The 15,149-nt window shown below is 37.1% G+C and overlaps 1 protein-coding gene across 1 annotated transcript; it reads left to right on the forward strand.

Moving 5' to 3' along the window:
* The first annotated feature begins 786 nt into the window (after nucleotides 1-786).
* hdac6 (histone deacetylase 6) lies at nucleotides 787-14,519 on the forward strand. Its single transcript, XM_079636519.1, has 28 exons — nucleotides 787-1,218; nucleotides 1,735-1,827; nucleotides 2,125-2,235; nucleotides 2,566-2,651; nucleotides 3,357-3,441; nucleotides 3,524-3,564; nucleotides 3,648-3,744; nucleotides 4,447-4,544; nucleotides 4,655-4,759; nucleotides 5,381-5,449; nucleotides 5,908-6,034; nucleotides 6,297-6,362; nucleotides 6,655-6,714; nucleotides 6,801-6,890; nucleotides 6,968-7,074; nucleotides 7,170-7,237; nucleotides 8,241-8,367; nucleotides 8,489-8,617; nucleotides 8,751-8,919; nucleotides 9,024-9,226; nucleotides 10,091-10,283; nucleotides 10,370-10,519; nucleotides 11,268-11,442; nucleotides 11,564-11,937; nucleotides 12,019-12,156; nucleotides 12,261-12,407; nucleotides 13,262-13,390; nucleotides 13,639-14,519. The coding sequence occupies exons 2-28, from the start codon at nucleotides 1,768-1,770 to the stop codon at nucleotides 13,705-13,707; spliced, it is 3,273 nt and encodes a 1,090-aa protein (XP_079492645.1). The 5' UTR covers nucleotides 787-1,218; nucleotides 1,735-1,767; the 3' UTR covers nucleotides 13,708-14,519.
* The last annotated feature ends 630 nt before the right edge of the window (nucleotides 14,520-15,149 follow it).

Here is a 15,149-nt window from a genome sequence, read left to right on the forward strand (position 1 = left end):
CAGCGTTTATCACAGGTTCGCGTTTAAAGTCTGTTTAGAGAAAAACGGTCTTAGCGGCCCCTAATTTAATAACAAATGATCACTTTGACGGAAGTGAATCAAACAAAACTAACTTTAGCTGGAACATATCTTTATTCAAGAACCGCTATAAAGCCAAACCAATCTGTTAACGTTACCTTAAGGTAAAAAAGCTGCTTTTCAAAGCTGCTTTGAAACTGATCTACATTGTTAAAAGCGCTATATAAATGAAGATGACTTGACTTCGGACCCTGACCCTTACATAAATTGAGGGGGGGGGGGTAAAAATCTCTTGTGCCAAGCGAAATAACAATTTAGTCGTTTCATAAAGACATTTTCCTGTTAAATATGCAACAGTGACCTCCAGCGTTACAGCGAGTAGCCTACGCGCTATGCGTTTTTAATGACGTAATTTTCGTGCGCCTGCTCGTAGAAAAATAAATTGGAAGAATGGCAGTTGAACTTGATTTAAAGATGAATCCTGAAAGGAGCTCAGGAGCTAAGCCGTCTACGACGTGTGTTGTAACTGTTTACTTGTTCACATAGTAAAGTCACATTCTCTATTCATTGGGCCAAGTTTTGCAGGTCAATTATACAGTTGAACACATCGACGAGATCAGCAGACCGATCACAGTCGTTTGTGTTTACTGGAAATTATCATTTTATAGAGAGTGGTGTGAAGGATTTTCCTATAAACCACTTGATTTTAAATGACAAGTTTTACGCTTATACGCTTAAATCAGAGTTGTAATGCTGCCAGTGAGACTCGCTGCCAGTAGAATGTACTCTACTGTCACATTCTGCTGTCTGAGTCTGAGCCTTCACGCGCCCCGTAGCGGAGGAACCGCTTTATGTCTCATAGAAAGTAGTTCTTTAGCGACATCTGGGCGTGAGTTAGCCTTTAGCATCTCCAAACAAGAACATTGTGCTTTCTTTCGTATCCACCTTAATGCATATTTACCTTACAGATGTTTTTGCTATGCGTTCCCCATTTTGCTACGTCCATTTTCCACTTTTATGTCCAATCCGGAGAATAACAACAGCCACGGAAACTTAAGAAAGCAAAAAGCTTGAGGCTCAAATGACTGGCAGCTCCGTCTTTTTCATAACATTTCAAAGTGTTTTTTTTGCCAACGACATAAAATTCTGACAACAGTTCTGTTCTTATCCTCTCATACACCTCACACGTTTCTGAAAGCAGTAAGTAAAAATCTGTTATGTATTTTTGTGACATCTGTCACTTTTTGACATTTTATAGGCGTTGTTTTTAAGAAAGAATATGACATGCTCTGTTTTGCTCATCTTATTAAATAATTTGATATTGAATTTGTGGAGTGGAGTGATTCAGAAGCAGACTGATTGAATGGGTGGATGATTTTATGTTGTTTTCAATTATTAATTAGTAACTTTTTCTTGGTTTTATTATTATTATATTAGTAATAAATTAACCTAAAATGAAATCCTTTAAAGTAGCTATCCGGTGATATATATTTAATTCATAGCCACACTTAAATACAACTTTACACATCAAATGTATGGGTCATTTATTCTGCATAGGCTATACAATAAAAACAGGTGTAGCATCTGCAATGACGTCTATTTTATTATTAAACTATTATATCTTCCATATAACTGAACTTTCTTATACATGCAGTTTACCCAAGTTGGGACTTTTGATGTAGATGTTTTGAGCACCTGTCACTAACACTTTTCCAGGTCTTTGGTGTGGATCTGTAAAATCCTGGACTGATGGATCCTGTTCCAGATTCCAAAGGTTCTCGTTCTCCAAGAGGAACACCAGAAACCAAAGTGAGAGAATGTTTACACTCCATTACAGTGGCGTAGCAACTTGCAAGTCAGCCCTGGGCCCATATGACAAAATGTTGTGTTGCTTGTTTTAATCACGTAAATCACATGTGTACTTGCGTAGTTAATAATCCACAGATATTCGTGAAGTTTGCCCACTTGATTTACTCAGTGTCGTGCTTTGTTTTGCACATTTTCAAAGGTCAGGTGTGGGTGCTAGTGCTTTATTTGGATTCCTGTTTTGAGAGTGTTGGCCTCTGCTGTGTGTAATTCTCTCTAAAAGACCTTTGTGCTCTTCAGAGAGAAAACAACAACCCGAACCGTAAGAAGAGTCTTCAGGAGGCACGGAGGAAGGGTAGAATGGACCGGAGCAAAGTGGATGAGGAGATGAGCAATGATCTACAAAACCTGGTAAATAAACATTTAATCACAGTCACTGTTTGTTTTCTCTTAAAACCTGTCAAAAAATGTCTGTATTAAATTTCTCAAAAAAATAAATAAATACACATATATATATATATATATATATATATATATACAAGCTAAATATATTTGGCATAAATAAACCATTAAGATTTTTGTCATTGCAACATCCATTTTAATTTTTGGGTAAACTAACCGTTTAAAATTCAGTAATGTGCATGTAGTATTTTATTTTATCACTGTGCATGAGATGGATTGCATGCTCAGAGAGAGAGTGCTTTTGAAACAGCTGTTTTCTATGTATTTGCTTTTTTTTAGGATGTGTGTGGGAAGGCTAAACCAACAGGAACAGGTCTTGTCTACATAGATGCCTTCACTCACTTTCACTGCCTCTGGGATGCCAGGTGATTCTTCAGAATGGTTCAATTATTATTGACAATAGTTTGCTTAAAAAGGAAAATTCTGTCAAAATTCTGACATCTAATTTTTTATTTTAGTATTAAAATTAAAAATTTAGCGTCAGCATGAAACAGAAGTTCAGATAGTCTTTTCTTTCCTGTTTGATGTATATCCAAGTGAAACAGGAAAAATTGTAGGGTGGGACTTAATTTTGTCCATCGAGAATTAATTGGACCGTTGCGTCGTTCTCATTTGCTATTGCTGTGACCTCATGTGAGTGACAGGTTGTCCCGCCCACATGTCAGTAAACATGTCATTAGTGGGAGCGGAAGTTATTTTCCGCTTATATTTTTATTACGAGGGCATATGAACAAAAAAAAAATCATTTGTAATAAATATAGAATTTTTTGATGATAGAATAAAAAGATGATAAAAAGATGATAGAATTTATAAAAAAATAATTGTCAATTCAGATTTTTGACTTTAAGACTCTCCAGTGGATGCTATGAAGCAAAAGACTGAATCTTCTGGTCTAATGCGTTAAGTTTGTGCATGTAGATGCGTTAAAATGGAAAGAAACAAAGTGTTTGTAGTCATTGCGTCAATAAAAGCTGCACTTATTCTTGATATTTAATTTTATTTCAAATAGGTTACTTAGAATAGGATTATAAAAGTTCTTATATAACAGCGGATTGGATGTTTTTTTGCAGTCACCCAGAGTGTCCAGCGAGAGTGAGCACTGTAATGGAGACACTGGAGACGGAGGGGGTGCTGGGACGCTGTGTGCGAGTAGAGGTAGAGACACTCCTGTAGTGATCATATTTATGAATTCCTCCTGTCTTTGAGCAGTTTTAAATGGTTTAACTTTGCGTTTCAGGCCAGAGCTGTTACAGAAGATGAGCTATTACTCGTTCATACGTAAGTTTATACGCATGATTAAATAAACATTGATGCTGTTATTTGGGTTGGTTTTGTTTTATGATTTGTGTTGTGTATTATAGAAAGGATTATGTAGAGCTGATGAAATCCACACAGAAAATGACAGCGGAGGAGCTGAAGACTCTCTCTGATAAATACGACTCGGTCTACCTGCATCCTGTAAGTCAGCCAATCACATGTCTTTTCCAGTCCTGGAATTTACTGTATGCTAATTCCAGTTCCAGTGTTTAATTTCTCATTAAAATCTAAATCCTTATCAAGTACATGCACTGATATTTCTTAAAGTCAACATGAAATCAATACTGACCATATTCACCAACCAATACTAACCATAAGGGATGTTCTTAATCATGTATCTAAGTGACGAAGTGCTTTTATCAAACGATGACAAAAGCAACATGATAAAAGACTTCAAAGTTTCATTAAGATGATGTTCTCATTATTAAGAGTGGAAGAAAGCGCAATGTGCAATAAAGGCAGAACAAGTCCCTCCTTATAAATTAAAGAGCCACTTGAGATGCTCTCCGGATAGCACTTGTGCATTGGCTGGTCCAGCCTTAAATATAATCTTTTTAAATGCTATTTGAGGATATGAAATAACATTTATGGGGAAGGTTATGTAAATATTTTGAAATATGTTATTTGTGTGGCAAACACTTTCAGAGATTTCAGAGTAGATATGACTTGGTCTTGGCTGCTTGTATGGCCACCAAGTGAACAGACTTTCCTTAAAAGGGACTTTGATAATAATAAGAATAAACTATTCTTTGTCCAAACTGATTATTTTATGGTTTCCATGCAGCATGGCGACTGTTTTATAGAACAAAATAAGAAAAATGTATATATTTTAAATTCCACCAGGAATCTTTCAGCTCTGCCTGTCTGGCGGCGGGATCAGTTCTCCAGCTGGTGGATAAAGTGATGACATCCCAGCTGCGTAACGGCTTCTCCATCAACAGGTCTTGTTGCATCTGTTCTTCTCAACAGCACTAATATCTCTTTGTTTTTGATTTTATATTGATTTATTCATTGATCTATTTGAGTTACTGTTTTTGTCCTATATTCACAGGCCTCCGGGTCACCACGCTCAGGCAGATAAGATGAACGGCTACTGTATGTTTAATAATCTGGCCATAGCGGCGCGCTACGCTCAAAAACAGCATGGAGTTGAACGGTGAGAGTCTGCATTTTGCTTTAGCATCGTACATTAATGAACACTTTATGGCCTGGTTTCACAGACAGGGCTTAGATTAAGCCAGGATTAGGCCTTAGTTCAATTAGGACATTTAGCTTTTATAAACATGCCTTAGAAAAAAAAAACATTACTGGTGTGCATCTTGAGACAAAACAATGGCACTGACTTATTTTAAGATATGACTGTGCAAGTTGCTTTCAGTTAAAACATGCAGTTTAGTCTGGGACTATATTTAAGCCTTGTCTGTGAAGCTGGGGGTCAAATATGATATTGACTTTATTTCGTTTCTTGATACATTTTCCTGGTCTTATTGTAAGCAATTCATTGGAGAATTTTTGATCTAGTGATACAATGTTTTCAAAGTCTTTCATCAAATGTAATGACAAATTGACATTGATATACTCAAATATTAGCCAGTAATATCAGTCAGATCCTGATTGATAAAATCAAGTCTGGTTCTGGATTATTTCCCACTGAATATTCCAAAAATGTCACATTACAGCAGTTGAATGTGTTTCAAAGACATTTTCTCATGGTCTTTAATGAAGTTTATGATTTGAGACTCTATAACATTGGATGGTTGCTTTTCCAATCATACAGAGTTCTAATTGTGGATTGGGACGTGCATCATGGACAGGGAATCCAGTATATTTTTGAAGAGGATCCCAGGTACATTTGTCTGCCAGCACATCATATTACAGCACATCATATTACATATTACAGCACATCATATTACAAATGTTCTGTATAAATAGGTGCATCTCAATTTGCGTGCTTGTGCTCTATTCGATGACGTTTTTTAGTATAAATAAAGTGTGAGTAGTGTGTTTACACTGAAAAATCCAAATAGAAAAAGTACACTTTATATACCCAGATGATGAAATCAATTAATCGAAAAAGTGTGTAATGTTGGACACTTGATGTACTTCATGAACTCAACTGTCACAGCTTTAATTACGTAGAGGAGGGGGAGGGGCTATCAGACTCCGACAGTAAATAACAAAATAACCTTGTGTATACACAACACAGATGTACATGGTGCATAGTAGGTACACAGTGTGTCATTGGGGACGGAACTAATGTCTGCCATTTAAAGAGCATCTAACCTCTGTCCACCTGTGTGGCAGCGTGCTGTATTTCTCAGTGCACAGATATGAAGATGGCTCGTTCTGGCCGCATCTCAAGGAGTCTGACAGCAGTTCGGTGGGTTCAGGAGCAGGACAGGGCTACAATATCAACCTGCCCTGGAACAAGGTACACCACGCTAATTTACTCCGCTTCTCAGTGTTCATGTGACTCATTTCGAGAGGTTAACTCATTTAAAGCTGCATTTAGAAGTCATAACGGACATGTGTTCAATTTCAGAGATGAGGTTGAAAAGGGTAATTTTAAACTAAATTACCACCTTGACTAACATTATAGTGGACTATAAATGAAAAAATAAAATGCTACAGAAGTGTGGTAGAATGTGGTCTTTGTATGCTGAATGTGTCCTGATCTCTTTATTTAACTCCAGGTGGGGATGGAGGATGGAGATTACATCACAGCTTTCCAGCAGCTCCTCCTGCCTGTGGCGTATGAGGTACACCTTTCATATCACACCTGCACATCTGATTTAATGTTTTATTGTCTGATATTTAGGTCATTTAGAGATAATAGCCAATAATTGACAAGTGGTTGCTTCCAAAATCAGTTTGTACAAGTTCCAAAATATACTAACAGTGTTGTCAGTGAATAAACATTTTAACATGAACATTTAAAGAAATATTATTTAAAATTGGTTGTACGTCTCCTTTGATATCAACTAATTTTATAATAAAGAAATAATATATAGAGATATAAAAATATGGAGATCTCTTGTGTCTGTTGCACAGTTTCAGCCTCAACTGGTGTTAGTGGCGGCCGGCTTTGACTCTGTGATCGGTGATCCAAAGGTGGGATGCTCTGGTTCATTTCTTTAGTATAATTTTCCAAAACTCATTCAATTATGTTAATTATTTAAAACGTTCTGTGTATCTAGGGTGAGATGCGAGTGAGTCCACAATGTTTCTCCATCCTGACCCATATGCTGAAAGGTGTAGCACAGGGCCGACTCGTGCTGGCTCTGGAGGTATGATCATAATATGCCATAAGAGAACTAAATATTCTTTGTGGTTCACATCTCACACACAGTATTTCATCTGTTAGGGTGGGTATAACCTCCAGTCCACAGCAGAGGGTGTTTGCGCTAGTGTGAGGTCACTGCTGGGTGACCCTTGCCCTCACCTGACCTCTCCTGGTGCTCCAAGTGAGAGGTGAGTGAACTGAGGAGCACATCTGCCTAGATGTTCTTATATTTCTCTCTGTTATGCCCTATTTGCTGTGGGTTTATTCTGTGGTTTTATTGCAGTGCCCTGAACTCCATCTCAAAGACCATCTCTGGCTTGTATCCATTTTGGAAGAGTCTTCAGACTTTTGGTAAGAACCAATAATTTTGATTTACAAATAAACAAATCAGATCACCAAATTGTGTTGGTGCACTCATGAAACATAATGAAAACTATTTGTACATATGAAAAGTGCATTATGAAATTATCATACAAATTAATAAAATTGCTGACAGTTTATTACAGGAAAAAGAGTCAGTGTTGTTCCACTCAATGTTAATGACTTGAAACAGTTCCTGAGTAATGGAAAAAGTCTCCCAGTTCGTTTAACCAAATATTCACTTAAAAGTTCAAATCAAAACATGAGGCTGATGGTCTTGTTCTCAAACCAATTCTTGGTTGTCTTTGCAATTTGGGCAGGATCATTGTCTTGTTGAAAAATGACATCTGATTATTCCTCTTTAGATTACAACTTTTCAATTGTTTCCCACAAGCCATTCTGCAATATTCCCTGTACTCTGAAGCATTTATTAAACATCACAGTGAAGTAGCTCCCCAATACAGCAGCTAAAAAGTCTCCCCACACAATGACACCTCTTCCTCCATGGTTCACTGTGGTAGAGATGCATTTATTATATTTCTCACCAGATTTTTCAAGACACCCCTCTGGAGCATCACCATGCAACTCGTGTTTCATTGTGATCCATCAGTCCACACACAACTCTGCTTAACCACTCTGAATCAAACTTCCCATATTCTGCCAAAAACTTCATTCTGTCTTTGATAGTTTTCTGAGACTGCAATGGCTTTTTAAGTAGTGCGTTTTCTTAAATTTAGCTGATTTCCTGTCCAAACATTTGTCCTGACCAAAGCCCATTTTTTTTAATGGTAGCATCAATTATTAAATTGAGATCATTGAGATTACATTGGGACATTCAGATATTCAGATAAAAAGAAAGCGCTTAGCTGCAAACCAATAAACACTACCCAACATCACATTTGCACAAGCATTCAAACTGCCAATCATTTGGCACAGTTGGCACCTTGGTGAAAGATTTGTATGTTTTCTTGAATGTGTGTTTGATGACCTTTAGAGGGGGGTCCTCTGTCCGATGTCCCTTCCCTGCCCGCTCCAGTATGTGCAGAAGTGAAGGTTTCCTCTCCGATCACTGGGCTAGTTTATGACCAGAGAATGATGCTTCATCACAACATGTGGGATGGGTGAGAGTGACTTCTGCTTAATAACCTAAAACCACAATATCCCCGTGACAGCTGAAAAATCACAATTGTTTTGATTATTTGGTTTTGCATATATAAGATGAGGATGTATTGATTCCTACAGTCATCATCCAGAGCTCCCTCAGAGAATTTCACGGATCTTTTCCCGACATGAGGAGTTGGGCCTGCTGTCCCGTTGCCGTCGGATACCAGCTCGCTTGGCAACAGAAGAAGAGCTGGCGCTCTGTCACAGGTGAAATGCATTCAGATGAGTAAATAAATAATGATCACATTAATGTATGAAGTTACACACAAATCTGCATTAGTAAAACTAATGCAACATTGCATTTGATTTAATTCATGTCTGTGTATCTCTTTTGTGCTAGTTCTAATCACATAAGCACCATTAAGAGTACGGAGCACATGAAACCCAGAGATCTGAACCGACTGGGGAACAATTACAACTCCATCTTCATCAATAATGAGAGCTACACCTGTGCCCTGATGGCCGCCGGCTCATGCTTTAACTCCACACAGGCCATACTCACAGGCCAGGTCTGTCTTTTTGTGTCTTTTACATGTCTCAGTATAACGTATACTAGAACATTACTGCTTGAATTTGCTCCCAAGTGTCCTCAATTGTTTCTTTGGTCCTGTAGGTGAGAAACAGCGTGGCCATAGTCCGTCCTCCCGGTCATCATGCAGAGAAAGACACAGCTTGTGGTTTCTGTTTCTTTAATACGGCCGCTTTGACCGCACGCTATGCCCAGAGCATCACACACAAATCCCTGCGTGTCCTCATCCTCGATTGGGATGTTCATCACGGAAACGGCACACAGCACATCTTTGAGGAGGATGACAGGTTTGTACAGTCCCACAGTTAGTCCCACTATAATCTCATATTAGTACATATAGTGGTCTGGATCAGTGCTGTTATTGTTAACTAAAACAATCAAAAATGATTTTTTATTTATTTAAATAAATCTGAAATAATATAAAATATAAATTAGATGAAACTTAAAATTTAAGTTGAAGTATTAAACTGACTAAAATTTAAATATAATTTAAAGCTAAATACAAATATAAAAAAACAATTAAATTACAAAAGTACATTTAAATTAAACACAATAAAAAAATAAAATAAAAAGGTTTATTCAAAATATATATGTAATAGTATATAAATAATACTAAAATAACACTGGTATGTATTACAAAGTCAGGTGTCCATAAGAAGTCAATTTATAATTTAAGATGTTCCTTTCACCAATAAAGTAGTATTTTAGTTTGCATGAGAAGTTTGCATAGTTTGCATGAGAATTTTTGACATTTTTCTCTGACCCTCAGCTGTATTTGCTAATGTAACTAGGAGACTTCTGTATGCAAATGACCTTGTGTTTGATTGGCCAACCTCTTTGCATTTTAATACATAACAACTTAGATTTGTAGTCAGGTCCAATATAGTGTTTAGCTACGCCATCTTTCAATAAGAGCCTGTTTGCAAAGTAGCATTACATTGTGACCTCATAACCATGAACATTTAGAAATGGCAAAAAGGGCTCATTTTTTGTTTTATAAAATAGTCTGGGTGAATAGACAAGGGTAATGGATCCTCTTAATGTTGTCATTTGATTTATAAATAAAAATGTATATTTTGTAGATCAGTCGAGATAAGCATTGGTCAGAATGCAGACCTTTGTTTTTAACCAATGTCTTTCACTTTTTCCAGCGTCCTTTACATTTCTCTCCATCGTTATGAAGACGGGACGTTTTTCCCCAACTCGGAGGATGCTAACTATAATAAGGTTGGGCAGGGGAAAGGCAGAGGATACAATGTCAACATCCCCTGGAATGGAGGAAAGATGGGAGACCCGGAATACATGGCAGCTTTCCATCACTTAGTTATGCCAATAGCCAGAGAGGTAAAGTATGCAAATTTTTACCTGATGACCAAAGCATGTGTTGTTTGGTGTTAAATACTAAGTGAATGGTGTCGTCTGTGTTCTAGTTTGCCCCAGAGCTGGTGCTGGTGTCTGCTGGGTTTGATGCGGCACGGGGTGATCCGTTAGGAGGGTATCAGGTGACCCCTGAGGGCTATGCCCACTTCACCCATCAGTTGATGGGTCTGGCAGCAGGAAGAGTGCTAGTCATACTGGAGGTGGGTTATATTCACTCTCACATTCACTGTTTACACTTTCTACTATTGAGTTTTTCAGTGGCCAATGCTGATGTCGATATCTAGAGAACATGGTGTCTGATGCTAGCCATAATTTCTTTATAATAAAATTAGTTGATATCTTAAATAATATTTATTTAAATGTTCATGTTAAAAATGTTACTGTTAGTACTAACACTGTTAATAGATTTTTGGAACCAACCACTTCAATTATTGGCCAGGGTTAATACTCAATCTCAAAATGACCTAAATATTAGATGATTCATTGACCTGGCTGATCATATATAATTAATACTTAATACAATGTTTGCAAGCCACGATTTTAAATAGAATCCTGTTTCTATTCATCAAATAATCCTGAAAAAATATTTCAAATATATTTCCACAAAAATATTAAGCAGCGTTATTTTCAGCAGATAAGTGATTTCTACATTAATAATAATAATAAATGTTTCTTGAGCAGCAAATCAGGATATAAGAATGATTTCTGAAGGATCATGTGACACTGAAGACTGGAGCAATGATGCTGATTCAGATTTGCATCACAGGAATAAATTATATCTTAACATACATAAAACACTTATTTTAAATTGTAATAATATTTTTGATCAAATAAATCGATTGGTATAAACTTCTTACTAAAACATTAAAAAGTCGACTCCAAACTGTTGAACAGTAGTGTATGTCCTACAGACTGGTTAATGATGTCATCTAACCCTCTTCACCATAGGGAGGATATAACCTCAGCTCCATCTCTGAGTCCATGTCCATGTGCACCAGTATGTTGCTGGGAGACTCCCCTCCTCTTCTAGACCATCTGCCCCCTCCCAAGACCAGCGCTGCTGTCACCATTAACAACGTCCTGCGTGCCCACGCCCCCTTCTGGAGCTCCCTGAGAATACAGAGTGAGTTTGCAATCTCAATCACATGTACTTCATATCAATACCATATCTGAAGAATTATTATTATTTTTTTTTTATTATTTTTTTTTAATGCAAAATGCTTTTGTTTGTTTGTTTATATCAGTCCCAGAGTCACTTCGTTTGTCTTTGCCGTCTCCTAAACCGAAAGGCAAGCGGGGATCGGCAGGCAAGGGCAAGAAATCGCCTCGCCAGTCCACTCCTGCTCAGAGTCCCGGACAGAAACCGCACAATCTTGAGCGGTCCGGCCTTGATGAGCTCACTGAGGATCTGCTTTCTCTGAATCTCAACACAAGTGCCTCATCAAACACCAGCCCAGCGTCAGTTGCAATTGGAGGAGCCAGACGTAAGGTGAAACCCAACCCACAGAGGAATTCGGCAGGCCAGGAGTCAGAATCACCCCTGAAACCCTCGCCAGAGAAAGCCGGAGATGGAGACCGCGCACATGCAGAGATTACAGCTGTAAAAGCAGAGACACCTGTAGGCAATCTCTAATGTCATTAGCAGTATGTTTTGGTGACTCGTAATGTATTCAGTCATTAAACACGCTCTGTTTACCAGGACCAGTCGATCCGAGAGTCTGTGGTCACTGGAAATCCAGCTGGCATGAATGACCAGGAGAGCTGTGGTCTGGATGGTGCTTGTGGTAACACTGTGAAGACAGTCATAGAGGTCTTCGGACAACAACCCTCGGATGTGGTAAATGTGTTCATAACATTGCAGATAAATGTGGCTCAGAGTAGTATAATTTTAGATGACTTGTTTTCAGTCTGTCATCTCATTCAGATTTACTCTGTTGCTAGGACGGCATGTATATGGTGAGCCCGTTGCCATGGTGCCCACACTTGGAGTCAGTGCGACCGGTGCCCGCAGGTGGCATTGATGTCTTCCTGCCGTGTGAAGAGTGTGGAGGTGATGCTGAAAACTGGATCTGCCTCTTCTGCTACAAGGTAACAGCTAACAACGCTCAAAATCACAACATATTGAGGTTTAGAATGATTTACTTCCCACTGCCGACATTGGGTCTCATCCACTAACCGCGTGTGAAATCTGCAAACATTTTCACGAACAAATCATCATTCAGCAATAACTTCTATACAAGGCAGAGGCTTGATTAAAATTAAAATAGCAACATTTACTTAGCGATAGATGCTATTTACACTATAAATAAATAGCATAATTTTCTTTGCAATAGGCTGTAGATAGTAGTTAGATGCTATTTCTACTTATAAATAGTGGCAGATACTATTTGCACCTCAGTGTTGTTGTACATTAAATGGTATGCAATAATAGTGTAAATTATTATATTTATTAAAATTATTAAATGAATATGCCGCCTTATTGGGACAATAAAGCCCTCCCTACACCTACTCCTAACCATAACCGATAAACTCTTTATTATTAAACAATAAATAGGCATTTTATTTCCACTTTCAGAATATATATAAAAAAAAAAAGGAAAATAAATGATTTATTTTATAGACGGATTCGAACTCGGGTCGATTTGCTTTAAAGCTTTCTGCCACTCGCCTTACCTCTTCACTATTGGTACTGTTGACAATCTAGCGTCTTCATACATTTTGTCTGGCCCAATCATGTGTCAGTGGAAAGCACGTGTACGCTAAAACACATAGTCTGTGACATAACTTATATAATACATAGTTCATCTTAAATGTCATCACATATAGCAACCGAGTAAGAAAAGGAGCTTTATAGCTTGATGTTCCTCTGCATAAAGACACTGCACAAGTACTCAGCAAACTGTGTTTTTATTTTAGTTGAGTTTTTTCCTCATTTTTTTCAGGTACTCTGCGGGCGTTTTGTGAACCAGCACATGGTGACCCACGGGCAGGTGTCGGGTCACCCTCTGGTGCTGAGCTTCGCTGATCTTTCTGTCTGGTGTTACGCTTGTGATTCATACGTCCACAACAAGGTAGGTGCCGCCCAGATCTGCTGTTATGATGAATGGCAACATTAATGTTGATCTGCAACATGAATAAATGATGTACTTCATAAGATTGACATGCGTGTTTCATTTGTCTATTCTGACATTACTGCTACTTGACTCTGCGTGACTGTATGTTTTCCAAAGATGGGATGGATTTATAAAAACAGCACATTTTTAATACACATGCACAAACAGCTGTGTAACTCTCTGTCTGTATCTGCACTCACTCACAGGTGCTCCATGAAGCCAAAAACACTGCGCACCTCGTGAAGTTTGGAGAGGAGATTTCTCCTTTCAGCTAAACCAACAGAGAGAAGGAAGTGTGTGTGTGTGTGTGTGTGTTGTGAGATGGTTGTTGTTTGCATGCATATAAATGCAGTGAAAATAACACCAAAATGAGCTGCAGTGGAAGCAAGTTTTTTTCAGTGTTCCTGTCTTTCTTCCTTACTTGTGTCTAAAACGTATTTCATAGATTATCATTGTACCAATTATGAGGTTTATCTGTCAAAATAAAATGTTATTAATAGAATTTGTTTCATGTTAAAGAAAATCAGTTTTTTAAAAGGTGCACTCTCTGCAAATTTATATAGTAATTTTTTTAAGTTATTGCAGAAGCACGGTACCAGCTGTAGTAATCGATTTTCAAATGTTTTGCATTTTCAATGCACAGCCAACAGTGTTTGCACTGCACTGTTGTGATGGATTCTTGTTTTCATTGTATCACTCCAGGCCAAGACATTCAAACTGTGGAAATTACACAACAACCTTAAGCTTAAAGCAATACAAAGTGCAATATTTCCCAAAACAGTGTCTAAAGATTATGTAACCGAGATATTTTGGTGTTTTTGTATATTTCCGTTGTTATATTTTGCACAAGGATAGTGAGACAAACGTTTGGAAACTCTCACTTTGTTAACCGTTGGTACATGTTGCAATCTAAATAAAACCTGTTCCATGTTCTTAAAAGCCAGTTCTTTCTACGGTCACATTTGTGATAAGATAAAGAGCATAAGACCTGTCAAAAACATGTTCAGTGCATTTCTTCCCAAAGCAAATATCTTTGTTTTTATATATTTTATGACCATTAAATATTTTTTGCATTATTTTCAAGACCATTAATGACAATTCTCCCTTAATTCTCATTATCATAATGTAAAAAACCCACAAAAAATATGTATTATATTATTAGTAGTATTACACATTATTATGTAAATATTTATACATTATAGTGTGTTGTAATTTTCTTTTTATTTATATATATATATATATATATTCATATATATATATATATATTTATACTGTATTATATATATATATATATATAACATTAATATTTTTCTACACTATACAATCTCTTAAATCTTGTAATAATCTTAGTTATCAAATATATATATATATATATATATATATAATTTTATATTATAGATATTTTTATATATATATATTTTTTTTTTAAATATATATATACAGTATATATAAATACTGTAAATATATACATACATACATATGCAGTATATGCTGTCAGTGACGCTGCTGAATGATGCACAGATGAGCTTCTTCCGTTGGACATTCAAACCTCTATTTCTCTTCTGCTGTCTTTCTGCGTTGTTTATCTTTCTCTCATCTGAAATCCATCACTTCTACACCATCTCTCTCTTCCTCTTTCATCTCTGCGTGGAATGTAATGCTTTTAGAATCAATGAGCTGTAACTCTTTCCCCCTATACAGGGATTGACTGATAATT

The sequence above is a fragment of the Phoxinus phoxinus genome (assembly GCF_949152265.1).
Source record: "Phoxinus phoxinus genome assembly, chromosome: 15".
NCBI lineage: Eukaryota > Metazoa > Chordata > Actinopteri > Cypriniformes > Leuciscidae > Phoxinus > Phoxinus phoxinus.